Raw genomic sequence first — 15,552 nt, 5'->3', positions numbered from 1 at the left:
AATGCTATGCGTAGATTCCGCCGGATTGCGGTGCTGCCATCACGCCGTTTTGACAGCCATTGGTGCCCGCTGGTGTCATGCGCACCAACAGTTAGGGCAACGGCACGATAACGGCATAAATGCTATGCGTAGATTCCGCCGGATTGCGGTGCTGCCATCACGCCGTTTTCACAGCCATTGGTGCCCGCTGGTGTCATGCGCACCAACAGTTAGGGCAACGGCACGATAACGGCATAAATGCTATGCGTAGATTCCGCCGGATTGCGGTGCTGCCATCACGCCGTTTTGACAGCCATTGGTGCCCGCTGGTGTCATGCGCACCAACAGTTAGGGCAACGGCACGATAACGGCATAAATGCTATGCGTAGATTCCGCCGGATTGCGGTGCTGCCATCACGCCGTTTTGACAGCCATTGGTGCCCGCTGGTGTCATGCGCACCAACAGTTTGGGCAACGGCACGATAACGGCATAAATGCTCGGTGCAGGTCCAGCCCGCTACACCCCTCCCCTGAATAAGGGCGTGCATCCACAAACGGGGCAGGGGGCTCCGTCCCCACGGGGGACGCCGTCCCTCTCCCGAGGCTCGCTGCCCCGCTCTGCGCGAGGAGGGCAGGGCGCAGCCGCACCCCGGGCCGCGACGCGCCCCCCCGGCTCGGACGCGCGGCAGGGCGCTCTCCCCGCCGGCCCCGCCCGCGCCCCCCCGGCGCTCCCCCTCCCGACGCGCGATTGGCACTGCTCCCCGTCTGTCCCGCCCACCCCGCTGGTCCCTCTGCGAATCAGCGGGACGCTGTCGGCGCGTCAGTTTCTGTGGCTGCCCTCTGCCAGCCCGGAGCGCGTCTTCGCATCAAAGCGGCTCCCCAACTTGCGTGGATTCACCGCAGTGTCATGGGGGCTGTTTGTGCTGCATGGCGCTTGTGTGTGGCTCTCGCTTTCTTCCACCCTGGCAGGTTTGCACGAGGCAATGGGGTCCCAGGTAAGACAAGACAGAGGTCTTCCTTCCTTCCTTCCTTCCTTTCTTTTCCTTCCTTCCTTCCTTCCTTCTTCCTTCCCCACTTCTTCTCCCGCTCCTCCTGCGCACTAGCCCTTCTTGGAAAAAAGCGCATCCCCTGGTGACGGGACCGCCTCTGCACCTCTCAAAGGTACTGTGGGATGGGAAGGGGACAGTTCTGGGGGGAGGCTTCTTGCCAAGTTGCACCGAGTGGGCTGCGTCTGATTTGCCCCAAGTCTTCCCCTCCCCAAATATCTTGGAGTTATTTTCAGTTAGTGCTCCTCCGCAAGGGGTAAGATGCAACCTGAGCATTTAGTGGCGTATCGGTCAGCCCTGTCTAGGCAGACAGATGGATTGGCTTCCATACCTCAGTTCCAAACGTTCATTAAAGGATTCATGGACTTCAGACGATTCATGGACTTCAGTTCTCTCCCAGCCGGCCTCCTGTTCCAACCAAATTTTCACAGGGCTGCTATATTATGTTTAAGATATTCTCCGTTTAAAGATGCCTTGCCTGGTACCTCTTCGACTTGGATTCTGTGCACAGGGGGAAACTACAAAGAGGGGTGTAGGAAGCAAAGTTATGTCTCTGCCCCCAGATAGAGTTCCAGATAGTATCGACAGTGCCGTTAACCTGCAGTCGATGGTGCTAGTAGGTAAGAAAAACATGTTCCTCCCTTTCTGAGCAAAACATTATGGTACCTTGATGGAAATTATGTGAGATTTGGAATAGATTGTATCAATCTTAGATGGAGAATAAAGTGATCTGCTGTTTTTACTCACTGTTTTTATCCCATGCCTTATAAGTGAATGCTGCCCCTAAAACAGCCTTCCCCAACCTGGTGCACCGGGTCAGAGAAGCCTGCTCTAGAATGGTGATTTCCAAACTGCGTCCAGGGACATGCTAGTGTGCTGAGAGAAATAACATAATTAAAAGCTCTTGTGAGTACTCAAAGCCCCTGCCCATGCAGGAGGTTGACCACTGTGTCTCTGCATGATCCACAGCTCTTCCCAATCAGCCCTTCTGGAGGAAGGTAATTGTGTCCCATCTCTGGATCACGTATAACCGAAGCAATCAATGACTTCCAAACCAGAGACACAGCAGAATTACCTGACTTCAGAGGTGGTGAAGCCAGGACAGTGACCTCACAAAGAAATACAGGGCTTGGGGCAGGTAATGTTTATTTTCACACATTCTGAAAAGTAATCCTGTTTAAGGTGGAAGAGTGAAGTACCTCAGTAAAATCTCCTCAGTTATCAGAAGTTTAGGGACAACTACTATACATAGATCTAAAAATCTAGTCACGTGTATCTCTTTCCCTATAAGCAGATGATGCCCCTAGAAATATGGAGGGGTCAGGGATTAAAAATATAATGTCTAAGCAGCCTAGCGGGAGCCCTGCAATAGAGGAAGTTTTCGCCGCTGGATTTGCCCTTTCCGTTTGACTCATTGGCATTCACACGCCTGACTCTCAGGCATCCTCGAGTCGCTGTGAAATGTCCCCTTTGGACTCAATGCGGTTGAGTTTTTTGACGGAATTAGAAAGAAGCCCAGCTGTCACTTCTACTGAGCTTGATGGGAGAGCTAGTTGCCCCTTTTAATGAGCAAAAAGTATGAACGTAGGCATTTGAAACAAAAGCACAGCCGCTAGCTTTATCCCCTGCCTGATTGAATATATAGTGGCATGTGTATGTGATCTGGACCGTGCCCTCAAAACCCCTAAGTGAATTTACCGTTAAAAAAAATCACAGCTAGTTTTGAATTGGCTGAGCAGCTAAAATAAATCACAAGAAAGAAACCAATTAAAGCCACTCTTCTCTCCCTCTCTCTCTCTCTCTCTCTTTCTTTCTCTCTCTTTCTTTCTCTCTCTCTCTCTCTCCTCCCCCCCCCCCCAACTCCCCAATTTCAGTGGTGGAGAGGAGGGCAAACTTCTTTCCTTTTCACTACTGCTTTGTGAAAACCAAAGTTACTTCAGTGTTGTATGTGTTTATTAAACATTTTACTTCTGAGATTCTTAAGAAGAGGGTTCACCCAAAATAACCATCCCTCCCCCCAGCCCCCATTTGCTTTATATTCCTTTCCTTTGCAAAGTTCTCTGATGTGTGCCTGGCCACAATATCTGATTATTCCTGCTGCCTCCTAGCAGCCCCCTCATCTCCCCTCCTTGGTGACTTTGAAGAATTCTTGTTTTATCGCTGGAGATGGCTGAGTGAGCATTTCTGGAACAATTAGCATTAGGATTTCAAGCTAACAATCAAAGTGTTTTTCACTTTGGTGCACCTTTTCTTAGGATCTGTTAATCTAATTGGCATGAAACATACAGCACATGGATGGCAGGGGAGTCTTGTCTTTTTCTGATCTTCCCCACCCCCAATCCAATCCACTCCACCTATATTATAAATTTAAATCTTTGCATTTATTGGACCCTAGTTTTAGGGAGTTAATTGTTAGCCATATTATTATTCATCATAGATATACATCCAATAAGCTAAAGAACCCCAGATGGGCCTCTGGCATTAAATTATGGGGAAATCCATTTAAAGGCTGCTCTCGCTATAAGGCAGAGTTGCCTGATTGACATTTAGGCAGTAATCAATACACTTTCTTCCATGAGCACCAAGGTCTCCCAAGCCCTGGATCTAATAGACAAATGTTCTTCCAAAAGATCAGCTGATTCCCACTGCCTTTCCCTTATGCAATGACTCCTGTTTCTGTTGACAATATTTCCCCCCAAATTAACTCTCTAAAACAACATAGAACGAGGATTGGTGACTTTTCCCTTAGTCCATTATCTGCATAGTTTATTATGCTTATAGTTATTTCCTTCATTAATTTTCTCAACAGAAACAGTGCAGCATTCCCCCCTCCCTTTCTGTTTCTTAAAAAAAAAAAGAAAGGAAGAGGGGGAATTAGAATTTTCCCTAATTGAAATATCTCTAGGAGTGCCTACCTTCTTAACAATACAACACTATGCATCTGTTTTCACTTAATGGTGAAAAATGTTTAGAAGGGTTGGAAATGCACTTGGCAATGGAAATATGCTTTTTGCACCTGTCACTTTAGACATTTTTCCACCCGTTCTTTTTATCCCTTAATATGGGAGATCATCATATCTCCTTTAGCTTCATGGAGAGCAGGCTATTCAACTTTAGTACACCTTTATGCTTCAGTTCATGGTTAAATGCTGCTAGACATGTTCAGGGCCAGATTAAAGTCTTTGTAGGCCCTAGGCACTGTCATAATTGTAGGCCTACAAGATAGATCTATAGATAAATACTTAAACTATATAGGTCCCATAACCATAGATCTATACCCAGGGGCAGTGCATGGGTTTCCTTGGGCTAGTGGGGAACAACCCTGGGAGGATTCTAGCCTCCAAAATATCCACCGGGAACCCCAAAACAATAGTCCGGTGTCCCCAGATACTCCCCACCCCATTCATATCTTTCCGTTTAAACGTACCAAGACTTTTCTGTCCTTCTCGTGACCTGTGCTGCTGCTACCTCTTATTCTTACATAGCAGAGCTAATCAGAAACTTGCTACAGCGGCCCAGAGAGATCCTATCTCTTTTCTCCAGGAGGAGAAAAATATTTGCCAGGTAGTTTTACTGTCAGTTTTCAAAAGGTTTGGAATTAGGGCTGGACACACGGCTACACCCACCCTTAACAAAATTTGGCAAAGCTAAAATTTCCGAAAGCCTTGCTTCGGCATTAGCCAATGAGTGTGCTGCTGAAAAAAAAGTCACACCATCTAATTACAAGGAGACTACGCAACGCAACCAACTGAGAACCTGTGGGATTTTTTTTTAAGAAGTTGGCATGGATAATACTGACTTGGGTTTGAGTGCTAGTGACAAATTCCACACACGATTTTTCTATCCTATAATGGATAAAGTTATCATTGAGATGGGCAGACAACAAGCTACATATGCCACACCCTGTGAAAGGTTTAGTTTTCTTGTGGATAGATCTATGTTTGGTGATGAAGTGGCCTCTAAAACAAGGGCATTAATAGACACCTATCCATCAGATCTTGAACATGCATTTCTACTGTTCTCATGTATGCATGCAGACAGGAAATCTGTGGTAGAAACGATCATTGCACAAATAATGGACAAGTTGGTGACAAGTTTTCTAAATGTCAGCATTGCTTTTAGAATGTAGAACAGGTTGTGAAGGGGAGCGCTCCTTTTCAAAGCTGAACTGTACAACTGTCTCAAGTGAACCATGGGACAGAAATGACTATCTTAAATTTCACTACTCTCAATTGCGAATGAGCTTTTGCAAAAAATGAAATCTGAAGATGTAACCTGTGATTTTGCTATCAAAAAGAGTTGCAAAGTGAATGTTTAATTTACATTTACTTTAGACATATTATACCTGTATGAGTAAACTGCTAAATCAAATAATAATTTGCTTTAGCTGAATTGAATCAGTCCCTTTGTCATGGTCAGATCACTTCCTGCTGAGATTTAGACTTAGAGCAGCTTTTCCCCTCTGCAAGGGTGGGGGACCTATTAAGATGGTCTGCCTCCAGAGGCTAAATGGATCTGGATGGTTTCCAGAGGGCTCTGGAGTCATTCCTGGCTGATGTGGCAGGCTCTCCTGTCGAAACCTGGTTGATCTGTAGAATGCAGAAATGACCCAGGCAGTTGACACGATTGGTCCTGAGTGCCCTCTCTGGAGTAGAGCGCCATGGTATATCCCTGAGCTGAGAGCGATGAAACAAAGTAGGAATGGCTACTTTGCAGTTGAACACTGAGTGTGTGCCTATACTCAGATAAATTCAGGAGCAATGAAGGCGGCAAGAAACACTCTCCCTCTGCCTCTATTGAATCCTCTTTATCTCCCAGCTGACCTTTTTAGGGTTGTGTGGGGCTTAATATATGTTGGCTCTAAGGAGGCCATGGACTCATCAGAGGTCTGCTGTTATATGTTTGCAAGGCACTTCCAAGATAATATTTCTTGAATCTGCTGGGACTTTGACTCCAGGGTTATAGCAGGTGAATCAGGTTAATATCCAGAGTGCAGCCTTTTCCAGTGTTGTTGGTTGCGTTCCAGTTGGTACAGCTCAAGGATATTGGTAAGGTGCTTGGACTGATTTGTGTGGCCACTTCTGTATTAGATCCTTGCCCCTTGTGGGCTGTGAAATCTGGCAGGCCCCAAACTTTATCATAGGCCCTTGGGAGTTTCGTAGGCCCTAGGCACTGCGCCTGTTGTGGCCAATGGATAATCCAGCCCTGGGTATGTTCGACAAGGTAATTGCCTGCAGTATTCACCTGTTTAAAAAGTCAGTGGTTTCTTTCCACTGATATTTGTTTATTTGCATCCTTTCTCTCCTTGGAGCACAGCCTGGCATATCTTCAGCTATCTCATTTTATCTTTAAAACATCCTTGTGATGTAGGTTAAACTGAGATATGGTCAGTGGCCCAGACTTCATGGCTGCTTTTCCTAGTCCATGTCTAACACACTATCCATTATACTACATAGGGTCAACCACGATCAAAGTTTAGAACTGTGATCAACTTTGAAGGGTTGTATAATGCTTCAAGCCCATAAGCTGTCATGGATGTAATGCCTGAGAACTGCATCATTAACTACTTCTTCACTTTTACATTTAAAATTTACTCCTTGCATTTAATCTGGCAGATCTACATTATATTTACAATACAAAACAATATTCTAAAACAATATTCTAAAACAATGTTTAAAACACAAGACTCAATAGATTTATTATAGCAGTCGAACCGTTGTTTTTTTTAAAGTCATTTTCAAAATGCTTTGCCAAAAAGATACATTTGGAGCTTCCCTACGGAGGGAGTTCCAAAGGAAGGGTGCCTCAACTGAGAAAGCCCTGCTCCTTGTGACCATCTGCCTCACTTCTGATTTAGATATGCCTGCATGGTCCATTCGTACTCAACCTGTCACTGAAAAAAGGCACAAGGAGGTGATGGAATCTGCACATCATTATTTTCTGTCACTAAGTAACACCCTTCCCCCCTCCCCTGCAGTGAACATTCAGTTCCTTGGTTTCTTTACCTGAAGGGAAGGGGCTGTAGCTGAGCTGTAGAACATATGCTTTGCATTCAGAAGGTCTAAGGTTCAACCGCTGGCGTCTTCACCTAAAGGGCCTTCAAGATGCAGAACTGCGAAAGACTTCCACTATTCTGCTGCCAATCAGAGCAGACAATACTGGGTTTGATGGACTCAGTATATTCTGGCTTCATATATCAGTTGCTCATTAAGGAAGTACTGACCTTATGTTGCTTAGCTTACTTTGGACAACTGCCTTGTGATGTCCTTCATCTTAGCCTTTCTTCTTCCTCTGACTTCATTATAGGAGCGCCAACAAGGGTTGTATGGACTGTGTAAAATCTGCTCCATCTGTGTTTCATGAATTGTCAGGCGCCTTTTGTTCCGTCATCCTCTCGCAGATGGATGTGATTTTTTTTCATCATCCTGAAAAATACGCAAATAATTATGTAAGAGGTTTTGTAACAATTTACATAATTTACCTTAGTACGTAACATTTACCATATTGACCCCCATTCCATTCAACTTTTCCTCAGCAGAAACATGTGTATTTTCCTATGAATAACTATTCCTAAATTTCAAGAAAGTAAAAATAATCTGAAAGCCCACAGACTTTGTGTGGCGTGAGGGGGGTCACTCTGCAGTGAATTCCTCAGGTGGAATTCTTAGAAATCCGAGCTCAGTTTAGTCCGTCTCGAATTTCTCCAGCATCCCTAGCTCCAACACCTGTTTTGTATACCACATCAAATTTACTGATGCATAGTTTAATTGTGTGTGTGTGTGTGTACACATACACATACACCCCCCCCCCCGTTTTTCCTTAAAGCAGCAAGAATAGAATAATAGAATCATAGAATAGTAGGGTTGGAAGGGGCCTACAAGACCATTGAGTCCACTCCCCTGCTCAATGCAGGAATCCAAGTCAGAGCATCCCTGGCAGATGTCCAGCCTCATCTTGAATGCCTCCAGTGTAGGAGAGCCCACTACCTCCCTAGGTAATTGGTTCCACTGTCGTATTGCTCTAACAGTCAGAATATGTACAGTAGGTCCCTGAGCTAAATCTGGCTTTCTTAGGGTGGCTGCTTGAGCTCCAGTTGCGTATGTAGAGGCAAAAGAGATGTGGAAGAAGTGGTTGTGGTAACAAAACCTACCAGTGGGCTACTGTGTAGGGGAGGGGGTAGATCAAGATGTTGGGCCCACTATCTCTCTCTCTCTCTCTTTTTTGAAGTGGCCCTTGAGGAAAGGTAGATGCTGACCAGGTTTATATGGGGAATACCTGCCCTCAGAGGGAAAAAGTACTGCATTAAATTGAAATGAAATGTGACAAAGGACAGTGGCTATGCACACATGCATATTATGTTCACAGTATTGGGTGGCTACAGTTAACTATTTACACTGTGGTTGCTCCTTGTAAACATTCTGCTGTGCACTGGTAACCATGGGGAAAGCTGGGTTTCTGTAGCATATTGTCATGCATTTGGGTGATTTTTCCGCACATTTGCACACAATTAGAAACATGGGGAAGCTCGGCAATGTACGGATTTTTTTAAACCATGTGGCTGGAACCTATAGTCTTTCCATGTGGTTGGGGACACACTGCTGTGTTTACAGGTGATGACACTGCATTAAATCTGGAGTATGCTAGGCTCAGTACATGATACAATTGTGCTTCTGGGAATCTGCTTCTACTACAAGACATGAATCTAGTTGTTGTTGTTCAGTCGTTAAGTCGTGTCCAAATCTAGTACAAGATGATTATTTACTTACTGTTTCACTTCCAGGTCTGGTGGCCCTAATGCTAGGTTAGTTGATGTCTAGAAGCCCCTTTAAGGGTGCTTCCTACAACAAGTCTTACGTTTGACTACTCATGGAAAGGAAGGGTTCCTCTTGTGCAAGCACCGAGTCATTACTGACCCCTAGAGGGACACCGTTTTTCCTCAGCGTTTTCCTGGCAGACTGTATAGTGGGGTGGTTTGCCATTGCCTTCCCCAGTCCTAACTACTTTTCCCTCAGCAAGCCAGGTACTCATTGTACTGACTTCGGAAGGATGGAGGGCTGAGTCGACCTGAGCCGGCTACCTGAAAACCAGCTTCTGCTGGGATCGAACTCAGGTCGTGGGGAAGAGTTTTGGTTGCATTACAGCCGCCTTACCTGAGTACAAAATGCATGATCTTCGAGAGAGAAGAACACAGGGACATGTCTTTCAGTGCTTGTGTCTCTTTTAAAACGTATGCAAGCAGTGATCAGGATATGATCAGGTTCCCACTTGCATCTCTTTTAAAGAGTCGCACCCACCAAAACAACATGCATGCTTCTCACTTGATGGGAGATGCATGTGTTTTGCACTTGCCTAGGCTCACCGGATTTGCAAAAGATTGCTTGAAATGGCCCTAGTTTCATGTGAGGAATATGGGTAATATCATAGTGTTTGAATACATAATTCTAAGGCATAAACCTAACCAGATGTTGGCATGGATCCTGCTGTAGTGGCAGGCAGCTAGTCACAGGTCACAATTCCTGGTGCTGAATGGAGATGCATGTTCTATGGTCATCAAAGGATGCTCAGCAAGTTCAGTGGGTTTCAGGTTACTTTTCTTTTATCACCACTACATGCATGTAAGTGTGCTTCTGCACACAGATTTCCTTGTTAAATTGAGTCATCCATGCTTGTATATGGAGTGTACATTGTAGTTGTGACATTTGGATAATTTTGTTTTTGCCTGTGGTGATACCTGGAACAAACTTGGTTAAAGAGCTTCTCTACATGGAATCTCTCAAAGGTTTTCATGTGATCTCTTGTTTTTTTCCTTTTTAAAAAATGTTATATGACACAGATGCTGATGAATGTACGGAAGGGACAGACGACTGCCACATTGATGCAATTTGTCAAAACATGCCTAAGTCGTACAAATGCATTTGCAAACCAGGTTATAAAGGAGAAGGAAAACAGTGTGAAGGTAAGGTTAGCTGCTCTCTTATTTCTGTCAAACCTCCCCCCACCCCACATGTTATTTACTCTGTAAGTGCTTCTGTAAATAGCAGAATTCCTGAAACAATTAATGCAGATTTACAGCTGCTTATCCTCAGATCCTGGTGTTTATTGGAAAGAAGCCCCTGCTGCTTCTGCTAATTGTTCTGTATCTAAACTGCGGTGTTCCACATTCAGTGAGCTACTTCTGGGAAACCAAGTGTAACTTTAGTTTAAAACCTAGTGTGGGAAGCTAAGGTGTGCGCGTGCATGTGCACGCATAGTGTGAAGGTTTTGTTATGTATCCTGTGGCTGTATCCTTGCCATACGTTCTGCTCCTCTTCGGGGTCAGTTGAGCCTCTCAGAAATAGAGACTAGTTAAATGAAGATAAAAGTCTACATAAAGACGGGGGTATGCGTTGTTTTTCTATGTTTCTTCCTGTCAGCCCTGAATCCGTGAGTTCAGACTGGGCCCAGTGTTGTCTCATGGCATATGGGTTTGTCTGTGAGAGCAAGGGCTCTGTGTATGCCTTTTCTGCACTCTGGAATTGAGGCACAGAATCCATTTTTCAAAGAAAAGCTTGTGCAGTGGGTTTTCTAGGGAATCCCGCTGGGCAAGCTAATGCTATGGGCATCGTGGTCCCTTATGCTAGCTAGCTCCGCGTAATTGGCCCGTCATCTTCTGCATTGTAATTTTACTATGTCTACGCAAATAAAAATACTTACTTAGTGGTCAACAGAACAAAAGGGTGGAGACACCTAGGCAAGCCTGAGAGCTTTAATACTTTCACCGCAGGGCAAAGTGTACCTACTTTATCCCAGCAGCTCATTCAATCTTCATTTTTTGTTCACAGTTTGACACCATAGGATATTGCCCTACAAGTGCAAATGCACTTTTATCATTAAGGAAATCCTTCTGCGTTTGTTTCAAGATATTTCTTCCATGTATGCCCTGCCACTAAAGCTGAAGTCACTTTTTCAGTTAAGTGGGTGTCCCCACAGCAATGGAAGGAGAAGCGAATGGTGGCTTACCCAGATTTTTCAAGGAACCAACTTCCATGAACGAGCGCACCTCACCATTCTAAGTGGCTTCACATAACTTACTTCTGGGATGGGGCGGGGGGGGGGGTTGGAGTGAACATCATCAGACTGGCAGGGGCCGCTCAACCAGTAAGAGAGGCTCCTCCCCTCCCACCCCCGTCCAGGCTCTGCCCCCCCATCTCCTTCCCCTGAAGCTCCCGTAATGCGATGGAGCGAAGCTTCACATTAATTACTTCCTTACAGCAACAAAGCAGTAAAGAAACACAATATCAATATTTAGGCAACAAGCCTCATTGACTACAATGGGAGTTACTTCTGAGGAGACACCTGCTTCCTCAACCTGTGCCCGATTCTGCCTATTTTTTTAAACTTTCTTTCCCTTTAAAACCACATTAACAAGCACTACCCCTTATCTCACTTGCGCACATTTGCCCGCAATTCCTATACCCCCCATAGTGAGATGGGTGGGGGGTATAGGAATTGCTGGCAAATGCATGATAGTGAGTTAGGAGGTGTAGGTACTGCCGAGAAAAGCTCTATTTCACTTTAATTCTTTATTTTAAAAAAAGGTAGAGGCTCTTTGGAGCACACCTATACTTTGCGGGGATAGCCACTAGAATGTAGTGGTAGGCAAGGTGAAGTAAATACCATGAGGTAGAACTCTGGCAGCCAGCCGTGAAATGATGGAAATATTGGGGAAACACAGGCGGGGAAAACATTGGGGTAGCACCCCTTGACTGGGTCAGTAAGGTCACGACCAGGTGAAAGACACATACCTGGGCAGGAAAATAATGCCGGAGTAAATGTAGAGGGTAGTGCACACCACAACAGAAGCGCAGACAAGCTAAATTAAGGAAAACAATTGGACTAAAAGTAAGCTGAATCTACACACAGCACCCCAATGGGCACCAATAGTTATGATAACAGTATGATAACGGTATAACTGCTATGTGTAGATTCAGCCGTAGTCTCAGAAGAACTGGTTTTTCAGTGTGAAACTCCGGGGTGGCTGCGAGATGGCCACAACGTCATGTGCCCCAAACGACCTCCAAACACAGCAACCTTGCAGTAAATCGCACGTGGAGACGCCCCCAAGTTACCACTTCCGACTTCCTTCAAAACTCAAAATCTCCTTCCTGTCACCTATACTTCAACAGCTGATCACAGATGTTACATCTTGATGTTAATCAGGAATTTTAATATTCTGACGTTCTCCTAAATATAATGAGAATAAATACATTAATACAGTCAACATTTCCATATTTTAAGGTTGGCCCTGTAGATTTAAATACATTTTAGAATTCTTGTCTTAATTGATTCGTAGCGGGACTCTTGCAATCTCGCAGAGAAACAGAGCTCTTGCAAAGAGTTCTCCTTGGATCTTGGTTCAGTTCTTGCAAATTCTGTTTATCATTATTTTGAACAATACTGTTTAAGAAACAAAAGTGAAGAAATAAACACTTTTAAGAATTATACATATAACAACCCAACCTATATTTGAGGTGAGTAACAAACTTCCAAAGTGGAAAGGGTTTAAGATCAGTCATAATACTGTCAGTTTGCTGCCCAAAGAGGGAGTTTACTTTACATAGCTCTAGCTTCAGCTGGGGTATAGAGAAACAGACGTCCCTCTAACTGAGATGGTGCAAACTGCTAATGGAGAATTTCATCCATTTCATCCATTATTTTTAGTTGTAAACCTAAAAATATAAAACGTGATATGAGTTTGCAAACTCAAGTATCATACAGGTTTCCTCAAGGAGCTGATATTGACTATGCTTTCCTGTTGAGTGTGCATTTGGTTGCAAATCCAGGCTTGTTATTGCAAGATGTGTGAAATCTTCCTAAATGTGATGTAGAAATTAGCTCCTATCCCTACAGAGTTGTTTACTGCTGAAGCACCCCACACACACATTGTCCACAAACATGTTATGTTTATGAAGGGGGTAGCATGTTCTGTAGACGTTTGGTTTATCCCCACCCCCTCTCTGTAGCCCCAGACCATTTATTCCAAATCTCCAAGACCTGATGGTTGATTGAAGTTTTGGAAATGAGGCAGCATATTCTTTCCAAAACTCTTTATAGTATCTAGTTTCAAAATTATGACTATTCTTGGGAGGAAGAGGGGGGAATACAAAGAATATTTTTCCTGTTCAGCTCTGTGAATTGCAAGAATGAAAGAGTAAATTTATACAACAGTTGTCTATCTTTGCTCAAACTTAGTTTGTTGATGCTGTCAAGAGACTCCATGGATTCCCGAGTTTGGCACCATAGTATGGACTTCATCCAATAACTACAGAACTCTATGGAATTTTGCTTCCATTGTCTGTAGAAGAGAATTATGTGCGTATGTGTTTGTAAAGAAGATGGGTATGGCACACTGGTGCTGCTGCACTGTAACATCTGTTTGAATGCGCAGTGAGTGGGCACTAGGCAGAGTGGTGAGTGAGCGGCTGTGAGATGTTGGAGGATAGAGCTGTGTGTGCTATGTGGCATTTCCCTGCATCCCCTGAGCTAGTCTGCTACCCTCAGGTGCAGTGGAAGAGGGTGTCCTCTTGCTAGTGTTGAAGTAAGACATGTGAAATTTTAATCAGGATATTCTGACTTGCTTTTTTTGGGGGGGGGAATCACCAATTTTACTTGTATTTTTTTAAATTATTATTATTATCTTTTGTGATTTTATTTTTATGCTTTTCTAAGCTGCGGTAATGAGTTTTCCTACAATATGGAGTAGAAAAACCTATAATATAAATAGATTAATAACAACAACAGGCGGGTAGCGATCATCTTGTTTTTCACCTCAGGCAGCAAAATGCCAACCACAGGGTCATGTGATCCTTTCCCTCTCCAGGTTGAGTTCTCTCTTCCGGCCCGAATCACTGTTAAGGGATATGTCAGCACAGATTTAATTGTAATTAAAGCCCTATTTGTGATTAAAGCCCATTTTCTTGTACATGGGAGGGCTAAAACTGTGCAAGAGGCAGGGGGCATACATGCAAACCCTGCTCCTAAGATCCCCAAACATGCGGGCTCCTCTTCAGACCTTTGCATATTCAGCGCAAAAGTCCGAAAAGGGTTCTAAGTGCATTTGGTTGAATGAGCTTAGAAGGCTCTGTGTGATCAGTGTGGAGGCTTCAAAGTGTGTTTCGCCTGAACGTGCTTAGAAACCCTCTTCAGAGCTTGATGCAGTCTGACAATGAGCCTGCGAGCCTGAACATCCTGGGGGTGGGGCGTGTGTGTGTCTGCCCCTGCCCCCTACACAATTTGAGCCCCCCTGTGTTCACGCAAACACCTGAATAGGGCTTAAGGCTTACCAGGGTTCTTCTTTAACCAGGACTTGATGCCCCAGAATGTAATGGTGAATTCAAGTTTTGGTTAAATGGGAACCCTGGCTAACCTAATTGCAGCTATCCTTGATGCCAACACATCCCTTAATCAATGGGAATAGGGAATTCCTTCTTGCGAGGGGAAAGAACAGGTGTTCCTTATTTCTTAGTGGCAGCTCAGGATCCAGGGTGATGTATGAACTGGCCCAGGTAGACCATATTGGTTGACAGTAACGGTTACAGTTTTCTTTGTTTTATGTTGTAATTAAATTATGTTTAGTGTTAGATCTACAGCAGTTGTTACATAATAACCATTCACTTAATTTGACGTGAAGAATCTATTTATGGTTGGCTAATTCAAATATGAAGTCAGGTCTTTGAATACCAGGTCTTCTGGACAACTAGGTGATTTGTCTTGCCACCTGTGTTACCCCTTTGCAGCTACTGTCAAAATCAGTAGACTAAATTACTTTAGCAATTGGCTTATCCATAGACATTTATCACAATGCTGGGAAGATGGACAAAATGGACTATAGCTGGGCCAGTGGATTTGGGCTTTTGGCCAGATGTCTTCCCCCCTGCCCCCCATTTAGGATTTGTGTTGTTTCTGGAAGCAGCACTCCCAATTCTGAATCCTGTGTGTGCACTTAAATTTAGCAAATTTAAAGGTAAACCAAACCAGAAGCCAAATCGGGAATCCAAGATTTATTCCAATCGCAGTTAAAGATATCTTCATTTATAGGCAGTATGTAAATTAATAATCAGATTGTATATAGATGTACAATCTATACAATATAGACTTCAGTGTGCACATACATTTTTACCCAGATACCTCTGCATTTTGGCAAATGTTAACATTGAAGTCAGCACAGTGCCTTGTAAATAAGACATGTGGCTTTTCTTCACTTGTAAATGCAGTTAGCATTTCTATAAATGCCTCCCCAATCACAGGCTGAAACGGTATTTGAAATGTTTAGCACAATATAAGGTCAATCCATTAAAAAGATTAAAGACCTGAAGATTGCTTTACTGAGGTCTACAATAAAAAAAAATAAAAAATGGAATGTTATATTCTCCAAGGGCATTGAAAATGTTTGGTCAAGTGCCCTTGTAAAACATTTTTGTGGTCACTGTATTATTTGTATCTTGGGCTCCAATTCGACAGATACATTTTTAAATGTACTGTTCTCAGT

General features: G+C 44.0%; 1 protein-coding gene across 3 annotated transcripts in view; it reads left to right on the top strand.

The window, feature by feature from the left end:
- Positions 1–661: 661 nt before the first annotated feature.
- SCUBE1 (signal peptide, CUB domain and EGF like domain containing 1) overlaps positions 662–15,552 on the top strand; it is a 301,150-nt gene continuing 286,259 nt past the window's right edge. For 2 of the 3 annotated variants that reach the window (XM_084811851.1, XM_084811850.1), the window contains exons 1-2: positions 662–974; positions 9,859–9,981. In XM_084811851.1, coding sequence (XP_084667977.1) covers positions 887–974; positions 9,859–9,981 — 211 coding nt within the window. In that variant the 5' untranslated portion in view covers positions 662–886. The remainder of the gene's footprint in view (positions 975–9,858; positions 9,982–15,552) is intronic. The other variant, XM_084811852.1, reaches the window with a different exon arrangement.

This window comes from Heloderma suspectum, chromosome 7, assembly GCF_057233095.1.
Source record: "Heloderma suspectum isolate Gila_16-S chromosome 7, 16-S_ref, whole genome shotgun sequence".
In the NCBI taxonomy this organism is placed as follows: domain Eukaryota; kingdom Metazoa; phylum Chordata; class Lepidosauria; order Squamata; family Helodermatidae; genus Heloderma; species Heloderma suspectum.
The sequence above is the reverse complement of the archived record's forward strand: the minus strand, read 5'-3'. Positions and strand labels throughout refer to the sequence as shown.